The 26,005-nt window shown below is 40.7% G+C and overlaps 1 protein-coding gene across 1 annotated transcript in view; it reads left to right on the plus strand.

Moving 5' to 3' along the window:
• Positions 1–2,299: 2,299 nt before the first annotated feature.
• LOC109042212 (uncharacterized) overlaps positions 2,300–26,005 on the plus strand; it is a 203,116-nt gene continuing 179,410 nt past the window's right edge. Inside the window, exons 1-2 of the mRNA XM_019058847.2 lie at positions 2,300–3,082; positions 5,608–5,700. Coding sequence (XP_018914392.2) covers positions 2,780–3,082; positions 5,608–5,700 — 396 coding nt within the window. The 5' untranslated portion in view covers positions 2,300–2,779. The remainder of the gene's footprint in view (positions 3,083–5,607; positions 5,701–26,005) is intronic.

Raw genomic sequence — 26,005 nt, forward strand, 5'->3', positions numbered from 1 at the left:
TTTCGCAGAAGATGCATTCAGACTAGTTTTACTCGAAATCGATAATATCTCAATTTTTTCAAAAACTGCTTATGCGCCTTGTCCTCCAAGCCCTTCAATTTGCCTTTTAAGACTCCGACAGAGTGGTAATCATGTATGTAGGACAATGCTGCCGTGGGAAGGAAGAACGCCGTATGAGCCTTCGGGCGTTGCCAAATTTCCTTTGATAAAACGCAAATTTCCTGGTAAACTTATGAATATTTTTCTTCCAATTTTTCAGATAATTTTGTTCGCAATTTCACCTAAAGTCCCTGAAAATTTCAAGGAAAAATATTCATATCTTACCTAAAAAATAAACATTTTACTGAAGGAAATTTGACAACTCTTGAATGTTCATACGGCGTTCTTCCCTAGCACGACAGAATGGGTCCGTAACCGCAGTTGAGAAATCACACGGGTTTTAATGGTAGATATCTAAAAAAAACATCACAGAATTTTAAAATCAATCCCAGCAATATCTATTTTTTTCTATTTTCATCTATCTTTTTTATTTCTATGTTTTTGACCGAAATTTTCGAAAAAAACTGCAAACGTTGATGTTAATTTCTTCGCATCATAAATTTGTGATGGGTTTAATGCCTCTCGAAAGTAATATTACGGGAAACTTAATGAAAACGCTTATGAACCCCTACGTTCCGGAAAAAAAATCGATATGAGGTTTTCATGTTTCCAAATTTCATCCAACTCTTCTCGTTGACTCGCTCGACTGAGCGCCGATGGCGAAGCGGTCATCGTCTGAAGTCAAAACGCCTTCAAATCCGTGCGTATGCAACACGGACATCCACGGAGCCCGAATAGTTGCATCCAGGCGTTATCATGAAATTCGTTTCGTATTCGTCACGAGCAACACTAACTGAGGCATCGATTGTCTCAGTTCCACTATATTTCAGCGTTGCCTGTTGTGCCGATGAGGTAAACCATTACTGATCTTAAACGCGAGATTGCCAAGTTTACTAGAAATGCATTACTGTATTACAACGCTCCAGATTTCGAAATTGAAAAAAAAATTATCGGTATCTGTGCATGATGTGTAAAGTTTCCTGTACCTATTTTGATAAGTCATCCTTTGTTTGGATTTTTTTCCCTTTGAGAAGGCATTTTGACGTTCAAGTGCTAAATTTTCAATAAACTCCTGATGAATTGCACTATGAGTTTGAACAAAACAATCATTATACTACGCTGCATTAGATTACCTCGAGTCGACAACGATAACCGTCTGAATGACATTTTCAACACACTATCTAATTTGTTTCTCCCATATCATTCTGAAATTGCCGGTTATTTGCACGTAAACGGACGAAATTATTCGAGTAAGTATTGGGCATACAGAAATTACTTTGAAAGATTTTACAGTGCGAATGATAGTTCCAGATTAGGATGCACCGTCTGCACTCAAATAAATCCCACGAGTCCTGTCGTGAGAGCAATGAGGGAATCACCAAACGAAGACGAACACTGGAAAAAAAACACATTGGATCTTGAGTCCAGACTCTTAAAAATATCGACAAGAAAAAATACTCTCGATTCAATCGGATTTTTGCTTCAATCAAGAACCAAGCCTCTTAATTTGAGCGGATTTCCTTTTGATTTAAGAAAAAATCTGATTGAATCAAGCGTATTTTTTATTATCAATGTTTTCAACAGTCTGGACTCTAGATCCAATGTTTTTTTTTTTTTTTTTTTTTTTTTTTTTTTTTTTTTTTTTTCTTTTTTTTTTTTTTTCCCAGTGATTTATGCATTTTGATTCAATTCGTCGACACTATTAAATAGCAGTGGATGGGATTGTGAACTCGACCGCGTTATGCAGAAAGGAACCAAGCCACCTCAGGTATTGACAAATTAAATTGGGCAATTTAATTTTGTACACAAAAACTATTGTGCAAATTTCAGTGAGTTTTCTCCGCAGTACAAAACGAATAACTTGAAATTTTCTGGGTAATCCGCACGAACGTTCCCTTGTTAAGAATAAAATTGCCCGGTTACATTTGCCCATGGATGATGTTGCTTGGTTCCTTTCTGCTATACGTGGTGCAAAGTAATGAAAGTATCTTTTTGTAGTCACAAAGGTACGTTTGCGCTCACGTCGAACATCCCCGCTAAATCGAAATTCCCGCCAGTTTTACATCATTCATTCAATTGCGTTCTCTAGCGTGCTTGTTCTAAAACGCCGCGCGCCTCTACTTCAGCTGATCGTCGCTAGGGAGCGGCAGTAGACTTTTGTTTACATTTTGCATTATCAGCATCTGCGCGCGCCGCGTTGTTCTCCGTTCTCCGCTTCTTCATCAGTTGCGTTTTTTCCGCCGGGTCGTCTGAACATGTGATGTAAACAAACCGTCCGACCACATGGTTTATCAGTGCAGCGAGTTCGCGATTTTCCTAACGGTAGGCCACAATCGTCTGTCCTGAATTCGCGTGGTGCGTGGTTTTTATTCACAGAATAGTGCAGTACTCCATTCTGGGGTAGATTTCTCCCGTGGATCTTAGTGTTGTGTAAAACTGAACCGCTTTTTTTCCAGCGTGGGAATTTTCCGTTGTCTTTTTCGGTGGCCCAATGATTTGGACCTTACTGAAGTTCAAACTAAACGTCTCGTGAGTTTTTCAGTGTTTCTCTCATAACCTTTACAGGATTGTGTGTTCATAATTTTCGGTTCGTTCTAGCATCGTGCGTTGATACTAGCTTTTATAAGCATGTGCATAGTTTTGAATCCGTGAATCCGAATTGCGTTTTACTCATGTAAAAATGGAAAACTTATCGGTACCCTGCTTCAAGTACGACTCTGAGATCACCGACTGTCATCTTTTCAGGAGTGAATACGCTCGCGACTTGGCGATGGATGCCTCTCATCAGAGCAAATCCCTGGATTATTCCTTTCGCGATTCTCCCATCCGTGAGGAGAGCGAGACGAAATCGTGGTTCCGCAAAAGTTCGTTATCGTCGCCGAAACCCAGTCCGCGAAGTGCATTCATGGATACCTCTAATCGTGATTGCTCCAAGTTCTATCCGCGCAACAGTGAAATCACCAAGTTCAACAAACTGAGAAAGGTACATGCATTTCCTCATCATTTCCATTCTTTTAACATCCAGGGCAAACTGATTTAGTATTACCCGGAGAGTGGGCCCTGCCGAGAAGAGGATCCTGATAAAGAGGAGGCTGAGGAGGAGGAAACTTTCAATGTAGGCCCTTTGGGATCACCACCTAACCTGGGTCAGTTTGCCACCTGGGTTGGGTGATCTATTATCAGTTTCTTTTCTTATTTTTTCATTTGAATGGCATGCTTTGGGTTTTCAATCCAAGTGATGAACCCCATCATTTACCAATGTAGAGTCAACAACTTCAGAGATAAACGCCGGAAGGTTTTAGGTTCTGTACTGCTGCGTTATTTTTGAGATTTTGAATCCATGTGTAGAAAGTAGTTATGTTGCCAGTTTTCTCAAGAGAAGACGCAGAAGACCTCTCAACTGCCTACAGGAAGTCCAAGAGTCCCATCAAATCCTTAATGTCTTGAGGATTATTTTATATAATTTATTTTGGGGGTCAGTAAAGGTCCAGTACCCCCGAATGTAGGTACCCTCAATTAACAGTCTCGTAATATGTAGATCAAAGCACATCAAGTGATGCAATACCTCCAGAATATCTATATGGATTGATCGTTTTGGCGTAAAACTTTTTTTTTGGAGTAGGTCATTTGGAATTTTAAACCATTTGGGATCAAATGAAAAGTTGTACATTAATGCCCCATTCATTCTTCCTCATTCATCGCAAGGAGTGAACAGGGCCTCAAGCGATTTAGACAAAAGTATACTAAATGGCTCATTGACTGTCTGCAGGGATTATTATTCATTTGGACTACATTTTGCAATCTAGAACCACAAATTCTAGCCCGGTTTAAACACAACGTATGTGCCATTAGTTTCCTTATGCACATAAGTGATTTTCCTGAAGAGCCAGAATTTATAGTTCCAAATTTCAAAATGCAGTCCACTTTGTCTTTAGGCTTTGAGACTCCTGGTAAAATTGGATATTGCTTCAGTTTGACCCATAATGTTATAGCTAGATGGGAGTCTAGACACCCTGAAAAATTTTACCCAAAAAATTTGGGTTGCTGGATGGTAAAATTTTCTTCACCGAAACACATTTCACCTATTTGCTTTTTTAAGAATTTTTCCTAGTGCCCCTCCCCCTCCCATCAGAAATGCTTGACTGTAGACTCCCCCTCCCCATGAAAAAATGTTTAATTATCAGTCAACATTTCGCCTTTGCGCTGATGGAACTGCTCAGAGCAGTCAAGTATTTGTAATTAAGTAAATCTTTGTCAAGTGGTCACTTTTAAAGAGTCAGGTACCCAATAACAGTTCAACTACAGTGAAGTAAAAGGATGGGAAGTTTTCTGAAGAAGAGAGAACAAAATGCAATAGCCTGTATCCTTTTCATGAAGTTAAGTACACCGAAGTAATGGGCTATATATTCCAATTTTACATCAGTTGTAGAAAAAATTGATTTTATTATTCTCACCCAGACTTCATTTGCAAACCTACTCTTAATAATTTAATAGATATTTTTGGGGTACAAATCTTCCGCACAATTTTGGTATTTTGGGGTGCTTTCGTGACTTTATGATTTTAAGTCAGGGAAATTAGGTCTATTTTTACAAAGCATGCTTTTTCTTTGCTCGACTTTTACAGCATTTAAAGGCTAAAGGTAAAAGCTAAAGGTGGTATGGAAAGAAATAACACTCGGAGGACGCTTTTAGATCACCTTTATGGGCAAGGTATCATACCGAACTGAAACTGAGAAATGAAAAACTGGAGGAATCAAAACTTTACAAAACAGCTGACGCTTTTCGCCAACACGCCCCCTCAAAATTTAACTTGGGGATTAAATTTTGACATTGAAAAAATGAAATGTAAATTTGAAATGTAAAATTTAATCCCCAAGTTAAATTTTGAGGGGGCGTGAAAAAAAAAAAGTCAATTTACATTTCAAATTTACATTTCATTTTTTCAATGTCAAAATTTAATCCCCAAGTTAAATTTTGAGGGGGCGTGTTGGCGAAAAGCGTCAGCTGTTTTGTAAAGTTTTGATTCCTCCAGTTTTTCATTTCTCTGTTTCAGTTCGGTATGATACCTTGCCCATAAAGGTGATCTAAAAGCGTCCTCCGAGTGTTATTTCTTTCCTTACCACCTTTAGCTTTTACCTTTAGCCTTTAGGTTATGGGCCCAGACACATCTGAATGTACTATAAATAACGCTCTATTGACGTGACTTTTATCTTTTATCTTGTGAAATGGTAACCTTGCTTGCTTACCTTTAATATCTGCTACCAAGTTCGGTATGATACCTTGCCCATAAAGGTGATCTAAAAGCGTCCTCCGAGTGTTATTTCTTTCCATACCACCTTTAGCTTTTACCTTTAGCCTTTAGCATTATCATCTCACAACCCTTTCTCTCCAGAATTCTCACTTTAGCTAATCTTTGCTTGTACCCACCAGTTTTAACAAGTAGAGGTATCATAGTAGTGCTGAATCATCTACAAAAGGTGTAATGCTATTCTGAATATTTCTTTCTAGGATACTGCTAAATTATTGGATTCGAGGAATGGTGACATATTGATGAACAGCCGTGAAGAATCGTTGGAGGACGAAGTTTGTCGTCTTAAAAAGGTAATTAATTATTCATTTTCATACTGTTGAAAAGTGAAGCCAGCATACTGGACCATTCTATCATTAGAATCCACTTTTGGATGATTTGATGGAGGATGTAACTAACAAGTCAAGGACATTTCTCAAAGGCCTTTCAGTTTTGAATTTCGTTTTTTTGTTGAATTTAATTTTTGGATGAGTTTCTATGGGTACTTGGAAATATTCTCCCCTCGAATTTTAGGGGTTTTGAGCAATTTTATCTGAAATAACTGGAAACCTCAAGGAAAAATATCCAGAACTTTCCAATAAAATGAAAAATCGAGAAAATTTGGCAATGTCTGCTTCTTGTCAAGGCGTTTTCCTCAGCACGGTTGTATGCTAAGTCTACAGTGCTAAGTTGGAACGCCGCATGAGCCATCAGGCACTGCCAAATTTCCTTCGACTAATCACGAATTTTCAAGAAAATTTGTGAATACTTTTACCTACTCTGATTTTTCACGGGATTTCATTCGTAATTTAATATAAAAAGTCCGAAACTTTCAAGGAAGAATATTTATATTTACTTAACTTTCTTTAAAAATAAATATTTTCCAATAATAAATTTGGTAAAATTCGAATGTATATGGCGTTTTTACGTAGCACGGTAGAGTACGTTAATTCTCCATTGCGCCAGAACTCAATTTTGCAATTAAAAAAAAAAAAAAAAAAAAAAAAAAAAAAAAAATGTCGTATTGCCTCATTCTCCAAAAGTCAATTCCTCCCAAGAACCCGCGAAATGGATGCATTTCGTCTCAAACGGGAAGTTCGAGATTCATCGTTGCTTCTGCGCCGGACGAAAATAGCATCGAATCAGCGTCTTGACATTGTAATCTCGACGTTGAAACAATTCGAGCCATGCAGAAACTGTTGGCCACGTTTTGTGAATGAACTCCGGCCGCCCCATTTCGGCGGGGTGATTCCACTCGAACTCGAAGGAGAGGTCAGTCTTTGAATAAGGGAAGGAGGGGGGGGGGGGGGGGGCTGCTAGTGCCCAGTGCAGAAACTTCATCCAGCATCCTAGCGCACTTCGGTGCACTTCCAACGTAAGAACGCATCTTTATTTTTCCATGAGACCTGGAAAGCATGGAGAAATACGGAGAACAGGGCTCACGTTGAAATTACGATACGCCCTTACGTCGGCGGAGGAGGGACGATTTGTCAGTGACTCATCCCCAGCCGTCATCTGCAGACGGGAATAGCTGTTTGCCCAGGTTCTAATTGTGTTGTTCTTGGCGCTGTTGGCTTAGCTGTCCGCATCGTTAGACATCCCTGCCTCGTTTGTTCGACGCCGGGGGTCATCTGCGGGTCGATTATCGAATGAACTTGAATCGATGAATCCCTATCCTGGCACTGCAATTTATCGATCAAGTCATTCGATAACGATTCAAAAATCGATCGGCTGGTATCGATGTGTTGACGTCGTTGGGTGCAGTAATGAAAAGCTATCAAAGTTATTGCACTCGTATCAATCGAATGGAGTTGCTGGACTCGAGTAGGTGTAGCTGGAATACGACCGAAATCAAGCCAAATTCATCCTTGAAATCGATAGATCCCTTATTTATTTTCCGAAGGCTTGCACTGCCCTGCTAAGGAAAAACGCTGCATGAACATCGGAGAGTTGTCACATTGCCTCGAATAAAATGCCACTTTTTAAGGAGAGTTATGAATATTTCCCCTCGGAATTTTTAGATAATTTAGATCTGATTGCAAATAAAATTCTCTGAAAAATCGGATTAAAAGTATTCAGAGATTCCCCTGAAAATTCGTATTTTATCGAGAGAAACTCGGCAACATCTGAAGGTTTTACGTTCTGCACAAGTAACAAGTTTTGATAATGCTATGGAAAACTGAGGAAAGTCAAGGAATTCTGATCAACTCTAAAAAGCCAAGGAATTTTGCTGCGGACATTTTTCTTTCAGTCTTGACTCACAATCAGTCTAACATGACATTGTTTTCAATTTCAAGAAGCTTAGCCAGAAAATTTGCAGGTGCCTGAAATTTGACGAATTTCGTGTTTAAGTGGAAACTACTGAGTGAACTGAACACGAGGATACCGTTGGTTTGTGAATTGAACAATTATTGGAGAAGATATGACAAAATGATCTAATCTGCTGAAATACGTGTGTTTAAATGGAAAATGCCGCCAGATGACGTCACTAGGCGGTGCATTTTCTCACTTTTAAATCTATTTTTATACTATTTCTCACGTCCGAAAAAAATTATAAAAAATACGGTGAAATCAGCTCTTTAAGCACGTTCAGATGAAGCAATAAAAAATGTGCATGTAAATTCTCCATTTTTCGTGAAGATAATTTTAATGAGTACTGGAAAAAAAAACACATTGGATCTAGATTCTAGACTCTTGAAAACATTGACAAGAAAAAGGACTCTTGATTCAATCAGATTTAAGCTTAAATCAAGAACCAAGCCTCTTAATTTGAGCGGATTTCCTTTTAATTTAAGCTTAAATCTGATTAAATCAAGAGTATTTTTTCTTGTCAATGTTTTCAAGAGTCTGGGATCTAGATCCAATGTGGTTTTTTTCCAGTGAGGGATCGATCCACGTCGATGGATTCCCTGCCCTCCTGTCTGAAAATGACTAAAAATCCGGGGTGGACTTTTACGTTCTACGTTGTTTTTCCCAGCGCGGCCAAGAGAAACCAGAGCCTGACTCCTCTGAACGACTCCAGATCGGGGCCCGAGGCAAGGTCCCGGGTCCCGGGCATGCTGGCGGATGTACAATACCGAAATCGAACATCCCCCGCTCTGGGGGGGGGGGGGGGGCATCGGGGAACAAGAGCCGCGACCTTGAGACCTGTTAAACAATCCAGAATCCTGAAAAGACACGCCATGTGTTACGCTAATAGCCCGGCGTGCATCAAGTGACGCATCCTTTCTTCACTCCAGTTCCTCGGGGTCGAGAAGGAAGCGTGGATTTTTTCCAGAGAGGACACACATTGTTCGCCCCCGAAGACAGATGACTCCAGGGACAAAGTGTTCGGTTTTTTCGCGAGGCTTTTCTAAAAATGCACCGAGGGGTGAACGGTATTGAGTATTTTGTCAATGTTCGCCACAGATCCGTCGGTCTCTCGACAGGATGCATTGGGGATGCACTTGTCGCTTTCTAAGCCGTTTCAAGCTAAATACGTAAAATACCGTGATAAAACATCGCATAAACATTCGTTGTTGCCGAACTTATCTATACTGCCGTGCTAAGGAAGAATGCCGTGTGAGTCTTAAGATTTTGCCGAGTTTCCTCTCTGTAAATCTGCATTTTCTAAGAAGTTATGAATATCTTTCCTTGTAATTTTCAAACACCAAAAATCACCTCACGAACAAAATTCTCTGAAAACTTGGAAGGAGAAGGTTTGCAAATTTTCCCATAAATTTGTGCTGCATGAAAGGAAATTTGGCAACGTCTGAAGGTTCGGAGTTTCTCCTGAACACGGCAGTATAGCGACTGTGTATAATCTTATTCCAAGTAAAAACCCGCGAATGTTTAGGGGTATTTTCTGACTGAAAATTTAGAGGAGGCAAAGTTGTCATAAAGTAGAGTATGAGTATGGGCGTTGATCGATATTCACCCTCCTAGTTTCTAGGTTTAGGCCAGAAGTCCAGAAAGCATCCTTCGTAAAGCGGTATACCCAGTAAATACATTACATTCAACGATTTTTGTCAGATTATTTTGTTGGAAAATCTAGCCTTACAGTTAATCTATCCAATGATATTTCTCAAACTTTGTTATGTTCTTTCGTTGGGAAAAGGACGAATTATTTCAAACCGTCTAATACCCTGCCCAAAACTAAAAAATCATCTCACATTCGGCAATCTTGATCTTAACCTAGATCTTCACGAGTAAGGACCGTTTATGACTTGTTTTTACTCTTGAGTGCGTAAGCTTTCATTAGTCAAAACTACTACAGAAGTCGGGTAACCGGGCCTTGTTCTGGCGGCTGCATCCTTCACATATCTGCATCAAGTTTTACCAACTTTATTTCACTCGGAACTGGTCCTGGTTTTTGACGTCTGCTTTTAATATTTTCCCCACAATGAGCAGCATCGCTTTCTCTGCACATTACACGCAGGTACAGCACCGTACCCACTGCGATACTCATCACTGTCAAGATCAGCGCATGTTAATCATTTTAATAAAATATTTTATGCCCGAAAGCGAGGTCATTAAAGTTTTTTTCCCGCGCTACAAGGTCATTCTAAGAAAAACACGATACAAGTACAAGTCAGGTAACTTCCCTGCGTGCCCAATTAGGCTTTTAGGATACAAATTTCTCAATACGGGGTTGTAGCTAAGAGATTCGCGGAAAGGAAAAAAAACTTCGGTTTCAAAGACGGAATTTCGGTTTGCATGGAACACCGAGATGTTCGTTCCAGTTTACCGAAGTTTTTCAGTCACAGAGAACTAACTATAAGTTCGCTTAAGTTATTCGAAGTCCAACCCGCAAAAAATAGGAACGTTACACTGACGTGCTAAGGAAGAAACGCCGCATGGGCTTTCAGATGTTGCCAAATTTCCCTTAACAAATTACGAATTTTCGGGAATATCTGTAAATATTTTCTTCCGATTTTACAGAGACTTCAATAAGTAAGTTGATCTTAAGTGCCAGAAAATTGCAAGGGAAAATATTCATAACTTTCTCCAATTATCAATATTTTCTGAGAGGAAATTTGGCAACATTCGAACACTCATACGGCGTTTTTCCTGAATACGGCGGTGTAAGTGCAGATAACCGAAAATTTGGTCCAAACCCTCTTTCCTGTCCGGTCCAAAAATGTTGGTGTCCCAGATGAACCGAAATTTTCTCTCCATATTGTACTTTTTTTTGGAAGATTTTCACTAGAAGTCCTAAGTAAGGACCTGCACTGGTAAAAAAAAAAAACCTCTTGGTTCAAGAGTGCAGTTTCTTGTCGCCAGATTTAAGACGTCTGGACTCTTGTTTCAATGCAAAATCCGCTTGAAACAAGAGTTCAAGACTCTTAAATCCGGCGACAAGAAACTGCACTCTTAAGTCAATGCACCGCGGCATTGGTCCAAGAGGTTTTTTTACCAGTGTGAGAACTTTTTCATTCCATTGAGAGTAAGGACCGGTATTTTTTCCTCTGCCTCTCAGCAAAACGACGAGGTTCAGAATCTAATCAACGTGTGATATTTCGGGAGGCTAGGCAATAAAATCAGTATCCAATGCGGAACTATTCCAATCGTGCGGTGTGCGGTCGTAAAAATCAGAATTCCTGTCGAAACAATTAAAAAATAAACGAAGACTAGTAAAAATGAGTCGAGCCCGTAGGGAGATCAGGATGCGCGCGCGAGGTGCTTCAGGCGGGCCGGGCAGTTGAGCTATATTCCTTCGACAGGATGCATATAACGACCGAAACGTGAACAACTTTCAAACAATACTCGCGCCCTAGCTGACGATAGGTGGGTCAGTGTTGTCGATCATTAGAAATTGAACTGAATTTTTATGTTTAAATTTTTAATCTTTAAATTTTTGGTTTATTTACATTATTTTTTATGACCAGAATTTTGATACATCATCAATAAAAAGTGGAGCTTTTGCAAGTTAGTTTTTTACTTTTTGATTATTGCAGAAATCGATGAAGTTCTATGCTTTTCCCAAGTTCGCGCGAACCAAAAAAGTGCTTACACAACGAAAATATGGCTTTTTTCCATCTTCTTCGTCAGGTTTTTCGGTCGACCAGTGGGAAGAAGTTGTAAAATAGAGCTTGATCAACGCTTATTTTACCATTTCTGTGCCAGACGTCTCCATAAAAAAATTCGGAGGGCTTTCCACAATTTTTGCGCCAGCTTGGCTTCCGTGATCGGGAATATTGTAGTCCCCTGGATTATTGATCAGGTCTTTTTATTAACGAATGTAGTCAGGTCTTTATTGGAAAAATCGAGTCAATGCAGAGAAATATATATCGCGTCCGCGTTTTGGCAGCGTTTTTACTGATCACGCAAGTCACTAGGACTAGCTGGCTCTCACCAGATTTCCATTTTTCAGATATCAGATGCGGGAAAATGAAAATTCATCTATCGAGTATGTGGAAGTTAGCAGACGAGATTCGGCGTCACTGGATGGTTTACCACATACCACGAGGCACTGAGCATATTTACAGCACCTTCTGAGTCTGCCGAGAAACATAAACGAAACAACGTTTTTAGGCGGCTGTTGATCGTTGCCGACGTATCTTCGTGGCTCAATTTCACACAGCTGCCCACAACCAACTCGTCAGAACTTTTCATCGACAATAATTGTGTCATGGCTACCCCATGTAGGAAAAGATAATTTTTGCGTATCATTCGATGTGGTTAGCACGTTATCTATGACAAGTGAAGACTCCGATTTTTTTAGTTAGGGGGACGTTATAGGTGTATACACAAGGTTCATTCATCAATCTTGGCATGGGCTTGGAAATTTCGTATGGGTCGATTGAAAATTCCATGCAAAATTTTACCGAGAAAAAGATGCAGATTAATCCTCAAGCCCTCTAACTACTCTGTCTTGTAGGAAAGTCTGCTCTTCAGCTTTCTATCGGCTACATGAGCTGGGTGATGTGAAGGAGTCCCAGTAATGTCCAACATTCCAAATCAAATGCGAGGATCTCCTAAAGACGAATCAGAGCGAGGATAAGATGGTAATTACGATGCTCAAGGCTTTCCCACCCCGTGGGACTGAAAGGAGTCATGAGGGGGTGTTTCTCGCTCGATTAGTCCCGGCCAATTTGGTGTTGCTCCCTGAGTCCCTGGCTGGGTGAGGGCGTTCCCCCGCCGATCCGTTGCCAAGTTGGTCATGGTTCGTGTGCCCTCGTTAAGCACCCTGAAAGTATTTGATAAGTTTTAAAGACCTCAAAGAGGCCCAAATTTCAGTGCGTGGAAAGGTTCAAATGTTTATTTTTTCTCGATTAATATGCCTTGTAGAGGCTAGTTTGAAAAGTTCGCAATATTTCAGAGTTATAACAGGGTTGCTTCTCTGGTTGAGCACTCCCAATAAGTGAGATGAAGTCAATTTTCAGTCTGTAGCTTTGACAACCCTGCTCATACATATATATGCACCCCCATCCCATCTCCGTCTATGGAGTATGATTTACCAGAGGTAGACTTGCCTAGAATTTTGAATCGTAACATCGCTACAGACTCGACCTTTTTGTGGGCCGGGGGGTTTATTACGCCTTTTTTGTGAAATCACACACATTGTTTACTTCTTTTTTTTTTTTTTTTACCAGAGATTTCAATTATTTTCATCCAAAGTATTACGCGAAGCAAGTTTACATTAGCGTGAAAGAAGGGAACCCTATTCAACCTGAACCTATCTGTGTAAAAACTTAAGAAAAATTCTGTATCTCTTGCAAATTAGAGTTACGCATTTTTAGTGCTTTGGTTTGCATTTATATCAGCACTTGAACATTAAATTCTGTTCAAACCATGCCTAATAACTCCAATCAAGGGCGTCCACAGGTCTGGAAGTACTGAACCAGCACGAAAAATATAGAAGTGGTCCATCATTTGACATGTTATACACGTTTTCACGTTAGTTGAAGATATGATACATACATAAAGTCGCGATTATAGCGCCGCCTCGCGCTCTGCGACGCCCAATCGCCAGAAGAAGATGAAGATATGATGAGGATTGTTTAATTTTAAAAAATCGTATCGATTAATATTCCTGATAACGTGCTTGCGACGAACAAACAATGTAAACTTGCCGCGGTAGTATGCGGTGATTCTTAGAAAATGTCCTGCGAAAAATTATATAGATACGGTAAGTCTCAAAACAAGGACGTTTAATATCTTCCAATGGTTTGGAAAAATACTTAAAAAGTACGTTTGAAAAAAAGTCTCTTGGATTCAGAGTCCAGACTTTCAAAAACTTCGCCAAGAAAAAATTCTCTTGATTTGATCAGATTTTTGCTCGAATCAAAAAGAAATCTACTTCAATTAAGAGGCTTGGCTCCCTATTCAAGCAAAAATCCGATGAAATCAAGAGTATATGGACTGCATTTTGCATTAAGGAACTACAATTTCTAGCCCATTTGTAAAAATACTGATGTGCTTAGGGAAACTAATGATACATATACCTATCGTTTCTAAACCGAGCCAGATATTGTAGCCCAAAATGGAGAATTTGCATACACAATTTTTATTGCTTTATCTGAAAGTGCTTAAAGAGCTGATTTCAAAGGATTTTTTATAATTTTTTTCTGATATGGGAAATCATATAAAAATCGATTTAAAAGTGAGAAATTGCACCGCCTAGTGACGTCATCTAGCGGCATCTCCCATTTAGACACATGCATTTTAGCAGATTAGATCATTTTGTTGTCATATCTTCTCCAATAATTGTTCAATTTATGAACCAAGAGTATCCTCCTGTTCAGTTCACTCAGTAGTTTCCACTTAAACACGAAATTCATTAAATTTCAGACCCCTACAAATTCTCCATTGCAAAATGCAGTTCATGTGTTCTTTTCAAATTCAAGTCTGGGCTGTATATTCAAGAGACTTTTTTCAGTGTGTTTGAATTCATTTGGAGGGCCTTATTAGACACTGCAATCTTAAAATCAAATCCATTCCTTCAACGGACACGTTCTTCCCTCGATGCCGATCGATTTCTTTCGCACACATACGTCCATCTTGCATGTTCTTCCAGGAGTCTTTAGAATTTCCGTCGTAAAACGTGCAGGAGTTCAGGTGTTAAATCGATTAAGTGTTACGAGTATTGCACAAGGATTGCGCAAGGAGCAAGGTGGAAGAGTCGGAGATCTCACTCGATAATCTCGATCCCCGGCGATGCAACAGAGGACCCGATGAAAAATGAGTGCAACCTACGCGAGTCTCATCGCAAGTCACGAGTATCCAAAGTTACGGCTCTAATTATCAATTATCGGCCGGGAAAGTAAATCGTCCCAGCTGCAGCTTCGGACGAATCGGTCCACGCTATAATCAAGTAGATCCATTATCCGATGAGTTCCAGAATGTATGCATTCTTGCGGAGCTAAGAGCTTGTCGGGGAATGGATTTGTTTTGTTTTAACATCGATCGATGCTTTTTTAACGAACTCGAGCTGATCGACTTGGGCTGGGTTTGAATCGGTAATCGATACGAATCACTCGAAATTACAGTGGTTCGACCGTAATTTGTAACCAAGACAGAGCGAAATATTTTGTTATTTATCATGCTGTGCTTAGGTACATCGACGGTTTTTGGCCTCACTGGGTTGGCAAATTGTCGGACAGTGATTGAGAAGGAAAATTGATCTCGCATTGTTTATTAATTCAAAAACCGCAGAAGACGAGGACGGATATTACATTTTTCACACTGATCTTCCATTTAAAAAGAAATAATATACCATTACTGAAGGCCCATAAAGTTTACGTATAGTCAGTCAAATTTTTCATGTAGATTTGTGAACATTATTTTTTGGGCGGCAAATTTTGCAATTTTTTTAAATGTAGGTATAAAAAAAAAAATCAGATTTAAAAAAAAAATTACAAACGAGAAAAGGCTACAAAATCTCTCATTTCCTGAGAGTACAGTATTTTCTAATTTTGTCGTCTTTCAGTGATACAAGAGACAGCACCTTTAATCAGTCGAGTTAAGAGAGAAACCAAACACACAATTTGGCCTGGAACGGCGCGACTTAGGGAGAAATGATGACGAGGGCTTGAGATGAAAAGGAGAAGCCCTCGCCTCGGCGCGGCCGCGGCGTGTAACACTTATTAGCGCCTACAAGACTGCATGAATACTTCACGCATTGCACCAAACACAGTGCGGTTATTGTGGTCAGCGTGAAACGGATAGTGCCTACAAGAATGCATGAATACTTCACGCATTGCGCCAAACACAGTGCGGTCTGCACAGCGTGAAACGCATAGCGCCTACAAGACTGCGTGAATACTTCACGCATTGCGCCAAACACGGAGTGGTCGGCGCGGCGGCGGAAGTTGAAATCATTAAATCAAATTTTGTGTTTGTTCTTTCATAATTCTTTCGTTCAAATCTTATGAACGGGAGGCCTTGTCCATCAGAGATAGGTTTACGAAACTTGACATTCGCGCAAAGTTATGTGCAACATTATTAACCGGTAATGTTAGAGTGATGAGCTGAATTCGGTGGCTTAAGTTTTTTTTTAAAAGCTGCTCGTTCGGGGAAGTTCATCGGAGTCAATACAAGAAATCCCAGCTAGTTCTAAGGGAATTTGTTTCTCTCTCAACAAACCTGCATTTTTTTGCGCCTCGCAAAGTTTGCGACGCAAACTGGATGAATCCGGCAGCCACGTATAAATTTATGTACTTAACTTATCGTGTGCAGTAGACGGGCTGAGGTGTCAGGTCATTTTCTCGAGTTCACATCGCACACGGTAACCCGCAAGAAGTGACCAAATTGCGAGGAGTCGTGACCAGCCCTGCGCCTTAGGATGCATCTCCCCCCCTTCTCCTGGGGGGAGGGGGGGGGCTCCTTTTCGAAGACGCAGGGTTCGGTCTCTGTGCCATCCGGGATAAGTAGAACGGGTCCATCTCAGCATAAAGTGGTCCGTTTTTACAGGTCGTCCCTCCATACAAATGGTTGTTATTTTAAGGGGAGGGCGGAGGGTAAATTTTGCACGGACTCAAGGGAATGCTCTCTTTTTGCACGATCCCTCGAAGCATGTTATGGGGCACCTTTTCTAGAGCACATTTAGCCAGACACCGACGGAAATGGTTCGATTTGTAGCCGCTTTGAATTTACGTCGTAAACGACGATGGACGAGGGGTCAGCGGCTAGCTATAACGTTACTGGTACGTTACGCTGTGAAGTTTACGAGTATTTACGAAGGTTCTTTGGATTTGAAAATGAACGGCGTAAATCAGAATCAGCCAAACTACATAGCACGTAGCACGTTGCCTGATTTCCGCTGATGTTTTATTTCTTTTTCGAGGAAACTAAGCAATATCTCCTTTAGAATTTTGCAAGTTTTCACTTGATATGAAATACGTTTTTTTATTAGGAACTGCAATTCCTGGTCCATCCGCAAAAGCACCCATCTTCAACCGGAAACTAATCTAGTGTTCCTAAAATGAACTAAAATCAGTATAATTTCCAATTACGAGGTGTATAATGCATATAATCTGACGGGATTTCAAGGGAATTTTCAAGGCGTTATGTTGCTTAGTCTTCCTGTAAAAAAAGAAAACCGAAGAGTAAATTAGGCAACAAGGTATGGATTATATTTCGCAATGCAGCCAATAGCTCATGAGGTTTCGTCTCTAAAATGAGTTAGGAATAGTAGGTAACTCGCAATTGCAAAATTCAGTCCAAATCTAATCCGGCGGGTTTTGCTTGAATCCGTCCAAGTAGGCCTTTGAAAAAATTGCAAACCTGATAAATTCCAGATTTATTTTTTTTTACGGGGCAACAGCTGAAAAATAATATCACTGAATAAATCACCAATATCATAAATCACTGAAAATTTGGGCTGTTTTTAACGGTCTCATATCTGGTCATCACGCTCTTTCGGGGCGGAACATTATGCCCATTCTTGCACGTCTTTCGCGAAATAATATGCCTCGAAGAAATTCGCTCAACATTTCCGATGCGACAGCAGGTGGGTTCACCGGGCCCTATATTCAGACGCCATTAAAGGTTTATCTGTCTTGCGTGTTCTGCTCATAATTTATTTTACGGAACGTTCCAATTTTATGGCGATGACATGTCCTTATGAAGCGAATTCGTTACTGTCTTTTTCTGGAGACGACTGTCCAGTCCGACCTCTCACGTTGTCGCTCCTCTTGCGTAAGGGCGTAACTTTTCCTTGAGTTGAGCCCTATTGTCTGTATATTTCCATGTTTTCTGGGGATCACATGGAAATTAAGATACGCCGTTACCTCACAGGAGCGACGATGTCTGAAACGATGGAATGATCTGTGGAATTCGAATAATTCGATACTGATTTCTCATTTGCATCATCTTGATCTGTGTAGTGTATGCCTTCAAAACTTACGAAAGGAACATGTTAGTTTTAAGAGGAGAAGGAAAAACTAGGGTAATTTACGATAATTCGTGGTTCTTTTTCCGAAAGAAACAATATTTCAATGTTGTCAAATTCCCTCTTGCGAATTGCATTTTTGCGAAGAGAATTTTGGACATCTCTTTTTGAAAATTTCCCCGACTTTTCCTCTGATCTCATGCAAAAACCAGAAAAATTTTGGACTAAAATATTGTACAGGTACATTTTATGTAAAATATTTAATTGTTAGAGTCAATTTTTCAACCTTTGAATAGAGTTCTAAAGTACGTTTCACATTTATGTAAAGTATTTAATTGTTGGAGTCAATTGTTCAACATTTGAATAGAGATCTTAAGTATACGTTTCTTCGCTCGGGGAAACAACGATTTACTTATACGTAAACAGGGTGATCCAAGGTTAACCCACCAGACTGTAGGAGCGTGTTCTACGGACCAAAATAGGACTTATCTCTTCTATATTTGTTAATACAAAAGTGTGTTTTTTTTAAGGGGGCCCTCTTCCCTAAAGTTGCATAGCCTTCAAAAATGAAGACTATTCAAACTTCCAAGACTTTCTTTGCAAGATGAAAGAAGTTGCACGAATTAAGTACAGGATTTTGCTGCAAGAGGAAAGAAGCTTCAAAATCGTCGAACTATCCCACCTCAAATAGTGGTCCCACTTTTCTCGAGTTAGTCAGCGTTTAACTCAGCAACTGTGTCTTTAACTTGCGCAGTTTTTTCCTTTTTGCTTTACTGCTCGTTCAAGTCTCCCTTGCGCTGCGACGCGACGCGACGGCCGATCTCCGTCGAAACGTCAACGTTTAGTGGTAAGAGAGCGAGTTAAACCTGAATTCCCGTTACGCGCACCTTGGCAGACGACCTCCGTGCAAGCGTAATGGTGCATGGTGCACAATAAAATTTAAACGAAATTACGGACGTTAAGTGTTTAATGAACGTCCAACAACCGCGCTGGACCATCTAATTAGAGCGCGTCTCCACGAACACTCCGAAAAAGCTCGCGGTGAAGACTCGAGTTTTCGGAATTTGAGAGGTGCTCGTGAATGTGCACCCGAAAAAATGCGAATCGCTGACTCTTTGGGAAGTTCGTTGAATCGCAAGAGACGTCTGTTTGGCTGTGGAATATTGCGTTTCAATGTTTTTACTCCTGACAATGGACGGAATGCTCTCAATGTGCAACGATCGGTGTTTTTTCGACCAGTGCGAGAACTGAAGTAGTTTTTCTAAGCGCGGGAAAACTCGAGGTCTTTTTCATTATTTTTTACGACACTGCCGTGCTAAGGAAGGACGCCGTATCAACCTTCAGGCGTTGCCAAATCTCTTCAAGTAAAATACGAATTTTCAAGAAAATGTGTGGTTTTTTTTTATTCCAAATTTTTGGACAATTTTGTACGCACTTTTATCTAAATTATCTGAAAATTTCATGGAAAAATATTCATAACTTTCCTCAAAAATAGACATTTTGTCGAAGGAAATTTGGCAACTCTCGAATGTTCATACGACGTTTTTCCTTAGCACGGCAGAATAGGTGATGTATATCAGGTTTAACCTCACGTTGTCTCATTTAAATAAGTTGGCTTACAATTTAGAGCGAATATTACAATCACCGAGATAAAATGAGCAACAGTGTTAATGAGACAAATGAATAACCATTCGAGAACATCGCAGCATGGTAATTTCAAAGAAAATCCGCTTAATGAAGAAAACAAAACCTAAAACCAGTGGAATGTATTCTATTTTAGACGAATTCTGAGTTATTCCATTTTAGGCGAATTCTAAATTATGGGATCTGCAAGGCCATATTTATAGGTGCGCATTACCCTCAAGTTTTAAATCAGTTCCTTTAAAAAACATACTTATTAACATCCACGGGAATGATGAGTTATACAGCGCCAATGATTTTTTCCAATCGCAAGTTCTGTTAAAGGAAAATTAAGCTCAATCCATAATTTCATTTTGCATACTAATATCTATTTCATAATCAATTAACCATGTTGGATTCTCAAAATACTTTCTTAAAGCCACGATTCTATTCTCTGTAACGATTCAATCTTTGTTCACCATACGGAGTGAACTCTTTATTCTGAAAAAAAAATGAAACAACGAGGAAAAGAAATCACCATTAGGCGTGGAACTAGCTGTAAATTGATCATCATGAACCATACCGATACCTGCAGGTATCGGTATGGTTTGTAAGGTATCCGCGCGAACCTCTCCATGGAGAGGTTCGCGCGGAATTGCGGGTTGGTGGTAGCGCGGAATCTGGCACAAGCGTGATGCGCAGACTCGCCAATTTTCCGATAAAAATCATCGACGTAAAGATAGACGTTGTTTTAAAAAGTGAAAAAAAAGTCACTATTCGTTACTTTTAGGAATGAATAGGGAGTGAAGCTCCCCAACGTTTTTACGGAGCACGTTATAAAAGAGGTAGGAGTCATGTGCCAACTTGGACATTTCCGATTAACTGTGGTAGTACCCCAATAAATTAGGTTACTAACCAAGATGTTGCGCTAACACTGAAATTATTTTGAAAGATCCGCCAACATATTGGGGCAGTACGAAAATTTTAGAGTAATCTCTAAGAACTTTTTTCCGTGAAAAACGTGCACCGAAACGATGTTTGTTGGTCTGTAAGCGCACTTTGACACATTACGTGAAAGAAAGAACAAAGATGCAGGTTTTTATCAATATGAATCGATACTTTCTTCCTCTCCCCGTCTCTCGTACAGATTTTCGCTTGAAAAGTAAACAATGTTAGTTGGCCAGTCAACGCAGCCGCTGAGTCAGCGCGTAAAGCGCTCAGATCCGTTTTCTGTGTATTTTTTCCCTGCGGAACCATAATTTCGATTCCCGCGAGAGTATTTGGTTCAGTTTTTAACTTTTTGCCAACCTCCATTACAAAAAAAAAAAAAGAAAAAGAAAAAAACCCTCTCCCTTTTAAAGCGGCTACAACATGTATTTGATCCTTCATATCGGCAGGAATAAAGACCACATTCAAGCCACCTGCCGAGGTGAGTTCGAAAGTGCATGGATGCGATCATTAACCGTAAGTGATTAAATCACAGAATTTAAGCGTTTTATTTTATGTTTTACCATAACCCTATCGATAGAGTCTAAAAACTGAACCAAACCAACTCGCGGAAATTCGTTTTTTGTCTCGGGTCGTTTTTCACCGACAGCCAGGAGCAGCATTCTTGGATTGAATCTGTGTGAGGAGGATGGCAACGATGTTGGAAAGGTCTGTTGAACTGTTTGATGGGACGAAGCGTGGAAAAACAGTATGCAAGACGAGTCCTATGTCCGATCATGGATGAGCTCATCTGTTCGACGCGGATATGGAACGCAGACGAAACCGCATTTCTCAACGCATCGTGCACCGGAATGCATGCCGCGGCTGCAGACTGCACCGGCAACGGTTTTAACACACCTCTGACTTAAGGTCTTGCTCCGAGCTCCGACTTGGGCGCCCGACATTGCCCTCTTAGAAAGGACCTCGAGGATTTCCTCACACAGTAGATTTCCGGTATCCGCGACTTTGCATATCCGCGATTGACTTGAACGGTTTTAACACACCTCTGACTTAGGGCCTTGCTCCGAGCTCCGACTTGGGCGCCCGACATTGCCCTCTTAGAAAGGACCTCGAGGATTTCCTCACACAGTAGATCCCGGTATCCGCGACTTTGCTTATCCGCGATCAAATTGAACGGTTTTAACACACCTCTGACATAGGGTCTTGCTCCGAGCTCCGACTTGGGCGCCCGACATTGCCCTCTTAGAAAGGACCTTGAGGATTTCCTCACACAGTAGATCTCCGGTATCCGCGACTTTGCTTATCCGCGATCGACTTGTAGCGGCATGACCTTAGTATCTGCGAATTGGTGGCTCGCGTATCCGCGATTCGGTTAACGGACGAAGTTGAAAAAACTTGTGAAATGTACTTATTGTCCATCTCCTAATTTTTATGGATTATCAGCTTTAGCATCCTGTATATTCTGGGTCTGATCTATGTATTTTATATCCTAAATATTCAGTGGATACCTACATAAAAGCCGCTATTACAGTTTCTGCAACACCCAGTCGCCTAAGTCCCATATCCTCTCAAAGCCCTACAGGGAATTGGCATCCCCTCATTTCCTCTATTACATACTCCCTATTGCCCCCTTTCGCTGGGCGTACCCTTCGTCTCCTCCCAGGAGGAACCCGATTAAGTATCCTCTTTGGCAGCCCTCCTTCTGTCGTTTGTTAACATGACCATCCACCAGAAATCCAGGATTCAGTGGATTACATTGGAAAAATATAAATTTCTCTGGATTAATTAATCAAGAATGTTCTTGCCGCAAATCATCCTCCGAAATCTTAAAATAAAGTCATAAGCAATGTTTCCATTTTCGACAATCGCTTTTCCACAATCGATTTCAATGTCGATATCGATAGTTAATCGTATAGAAAGGCCAAAACTTAAACTTGATAACAATGTAAGCTTGATGAAACGTGTGCCATAAACGCTACTATGATTATTAAATAGCGTTCGATTGTATGAAACAGTTATAAAATCCATCCAAACGCCTCGTTTTCAAGTCCAGTATCAACGAATAAATCGATCTTTGAATATCTGGTAAATAACATTATCCACCACATTTCGTCGCCTCCCTGACATGAGGACGTAACTAAAATTCGTGATTAGCCCCGCCGACCGTATAACTTAAGGATTTCCCGGGCTCATCTCGAGGTTTAGTTATGCTCTTATGTCAGCCAAGCGACGATTTTTCCGGGCTTTATTTCCGTCCGTATGAGGCGTCAGACTGAGCTGATTTTTCTTATTTCTGCCCTCTGCATGATAGTAATGTGACAGTGAAAAACTGATCCCTTGATCCGCATTAACTAACTCATTGCAAATGGAAGTAACGCATGTATCTCATTTTCCTGGATTCAGTTTTTCTCGAGTTTCAGTTGTAAGCACGGTGTAGGTTTATCTTGATTCCGGGAGATGTTGGTGTTCTTTAAATCCGTCCACGCAGAAATCAGATATGTTACGGAACACTTCGTTCATTCTGCAAGTGTACGCTTGGGAACCTGAGTAAGCAGTAGATCCCGAGGCATCCCTGAACTCCACCCAAGTAGCACCTACCGGGGTTGCCATAATTCGGAAAAACTGAGAAAAGTCGTTCTTTTTTGGAGAAAATTTTGTACTGATTTATTACTTCATGTTTTTTTGTTTTTTTTGTTTGTTTGTTTAGAAATAGTATCATAGCGAGCTGTTAGCTGCGTTTTAACCGTTACTGCTTTGACCAATGTGAAAATGACTGCAGTAGTTTATTTTTTATGAAAAGGCCTCCCGCCACCCCCTTAATTTTCATTTCCTCACCGGATACTACATGGATGATAAAAAATGGGTGCCTGTTTGTGGCTTGACCCTGAATTTTCGGAGATAAACCGTAATTTATTAGATCGACCTTAGAATCGAGCATTCTCTCTCAAATGCAGAGCACCTGTGACACGAGAAAACTCACATTCTAGATCAACAAGTTCTAGATAAAAACGGCTCAAAGATGGAGTGCATCGCCATCGAAGTGAGAGCCCAGAACACTCGTAGTCCCAAGATCGGCTCGGAAATTTTTCACCGTACACAGGCACCAGTACCACTGACTTCGCCGCGCCTATTGCACTTGCACCAGTGGTATATGTTTAATGCACCTACCTGTTCCATGGGCTGTGAGTCACCGCAGAAGCGGGAGATGCCGGCTTGTGATAGCAGAAAATCGAAACCGATGCAGATCAAAGTTCAGAGATGGCCGAGATACCCTCTAACCCGGCGCTCGCTGGGTCGGAACCGAGCGGCAATTTCTCATTCTCCCGTACCAAGAAAAACCGCCCTGTGAACAATCAAACGCTGCCAAATTTCCTCTATAAATGTATTCATTTTTGAGAAAACTTATGAGTCTTTCTCTTCGAGATTTTCAGACTTCTTAGATTAAATTGTGAATAAAATTTGGCGGGATTATCATAGGAATATATACATTAATTCGAAGGGAAATTCGGTTTTTGTAACGGGAAAATTGGCAACATCTAAATGTTCATAGGGCCTTTTTCTTTAGCGTGGTAGCATTTCTCTCATCTCTACTCGCCCGCTACTCTCATTATCCAACGTCGGATCCGTGGCAGTGGCGTGGCGTGCTTTGCGATATATCGATTGTTGTGCCATTTAAACCTACGGAAAAGGATCGATAAACAGGGTGTTCGCAGCGAACACCTTGATAATCGATTCTTTACCATAGATTTAAATGGCATAACAATCGATACATCGCAATTCACGCCACGCCGCTGGATCCGTGGTGCAGGTCTGCAAGTACCGCCGCCCTTGGAATTGCTCTGCACTGTCCACTTTCCTCAGCGTAATGTGCATTTGCGCAGAGCGACCTATAAGTGAATCAGTGGATTTTCTATCATAAAGTCCTTGTCCAATGAGCTCCGAGATGCATAAAAATACAAGCACTCGAGGGTTCATCTGATAATAAACTTGTTAGCTTTGAACATCGACCAGTATATACATGCGTGTCTACCCGAAGGCGAGGGCGAACGCCTTGTTGAGGGATTTCAAACAGTGCTCACGAGGGTCGATCGTGTAGAATGATCTTGAAAAGTTCTGTATCAAAGATTCGAACTTTACGCAGAATTATGTTTTTGGTTTGTAAATCCTATAAATTAAGATCACGCGAACGTGATGCACTAGGGTCATCATCGTGGTAGGAAATGAGTAAGGAAAGTGTTTGTTGTTAATCTTTTTTCAGAATTTGTAGAGAGTTCTGCACAAATGCATCGCACACTGATGCTATACGTTTAGAGTGAATCGCTTAACGGGGAGAGCAGCACAAATCGAAGAATCCTTTAGTCCTGCGAAAGCAGGACTTTTAAGGTTTCAAAGAGCTCAGTAAATACAAATCGGAAAATCCGATATTCTCGAAATTCTTAGGTTTTACAGGGTGTTTACCGTCAGTGAAAACCGGAAAACATCAACAAACATCAACATTGATTTTATCAAGGAAAATCGGGAAAATATCAGGAATATTGGTCATAGATCAGGAAATTCTCAGTGCCTCAAGCTGTATTCGAGCGTTTTTTCAACTTTTGATTCATTTTATCAAATATGCTGATTTTTCAAATCAAATTAGTGTCAGTTTAGTCGCGCATAAAATCAGAAAATATCGTCTGAAAATATCGGGAAAATCCAAAATTTTTTAGTCGACGCCTTGTTCTATACGCAACCGAAGCTACCCTGCACTGGAAAAAAAAAAACACTTTGGATCTAGAGTCCAGACTCTTGAAAACATTGATAAGAAAAAGGACTCTTAATTCAATCAGATTCAAGCTGAAATCAAAAGGAAATCCGCTCAAATTAAGAGGCTTGGTTCTTGATTTAAGCTTAAATCTGATTGAATCAAGAGTCCTTTTTTGGTTAATGTTTTCAAGAGTCTGGACTCTAGATCCAATGTGTTTTTTTTTTTTCCAGTGTGGTCGAATTTTGCTACCAACTATCAAATGGCGAGAACAACACAAATGGCAGAGAGCACGTCATGGACGGAGTAGAAGAGGCTAGAGTCCCTTTATACTGAGAGTCAAGACAATTTGAATCCATTTCTGATTGGTTCCCGTATTTTGGGCCTTCACAGTGTCACAAACGGGAATAAAGATTACATTTTCACCAATTGCAAAGATTATAATCTGGAATGGACCAGGGAATTACGGGTTCGGCAAGGAACAAACGGAATGAGAGGAGGAACGGAGAAAGGCATTTGAGAATGGGCCGATCAAAGATTACGAAAAACGTTCAATTTCTGTAATCTTTATTCCCGTTTGTGACATCCATGAGCCGAATTGTCTTGACTCTCAGTATAAAGGGACTCTAGAAGAGGCGAGTCCAGCTCACGTCCCGGTGGCGATTTGATATAGTTTTCTCCCATTAGTCGAATCTGCCGAGTCAGCCGCCCGCCCGCGCGCCGCGATTCAGTACACGTCGCGTCGGGGTAAGTACGGACGCACGTCGCCGACGTCGGACGACAAGATCGGACGCATGCGCCGCCCGCGCGGCTAATGAATTCCGAAAGATCAAAGTTTGCAAGCAAATCACCGGGACTCGTTCGGCCCATTCCCATTGGTCGTTGAATGCTAATTGATCCTCATCGTCGGGATCCATGTTCGTTGCCGCTTCTCCATGGAGGTAGAAGTATACAATTCTTGGAGAATAAAAGACTTGTCCGGATGTGGCTACCG

Source organism: Bemisia tabaci, chromosome 5 (assembly GCF_918797505.1).
Source record: "Bemisia tabaci chromosome 5, PGI_BMITA_v3".
NCBI lineage: Eukaryota > Metazoa > Arthropoda > Insecta > Hemiptera > Aleyrodidae > Bemisia > Bemisia tabaci.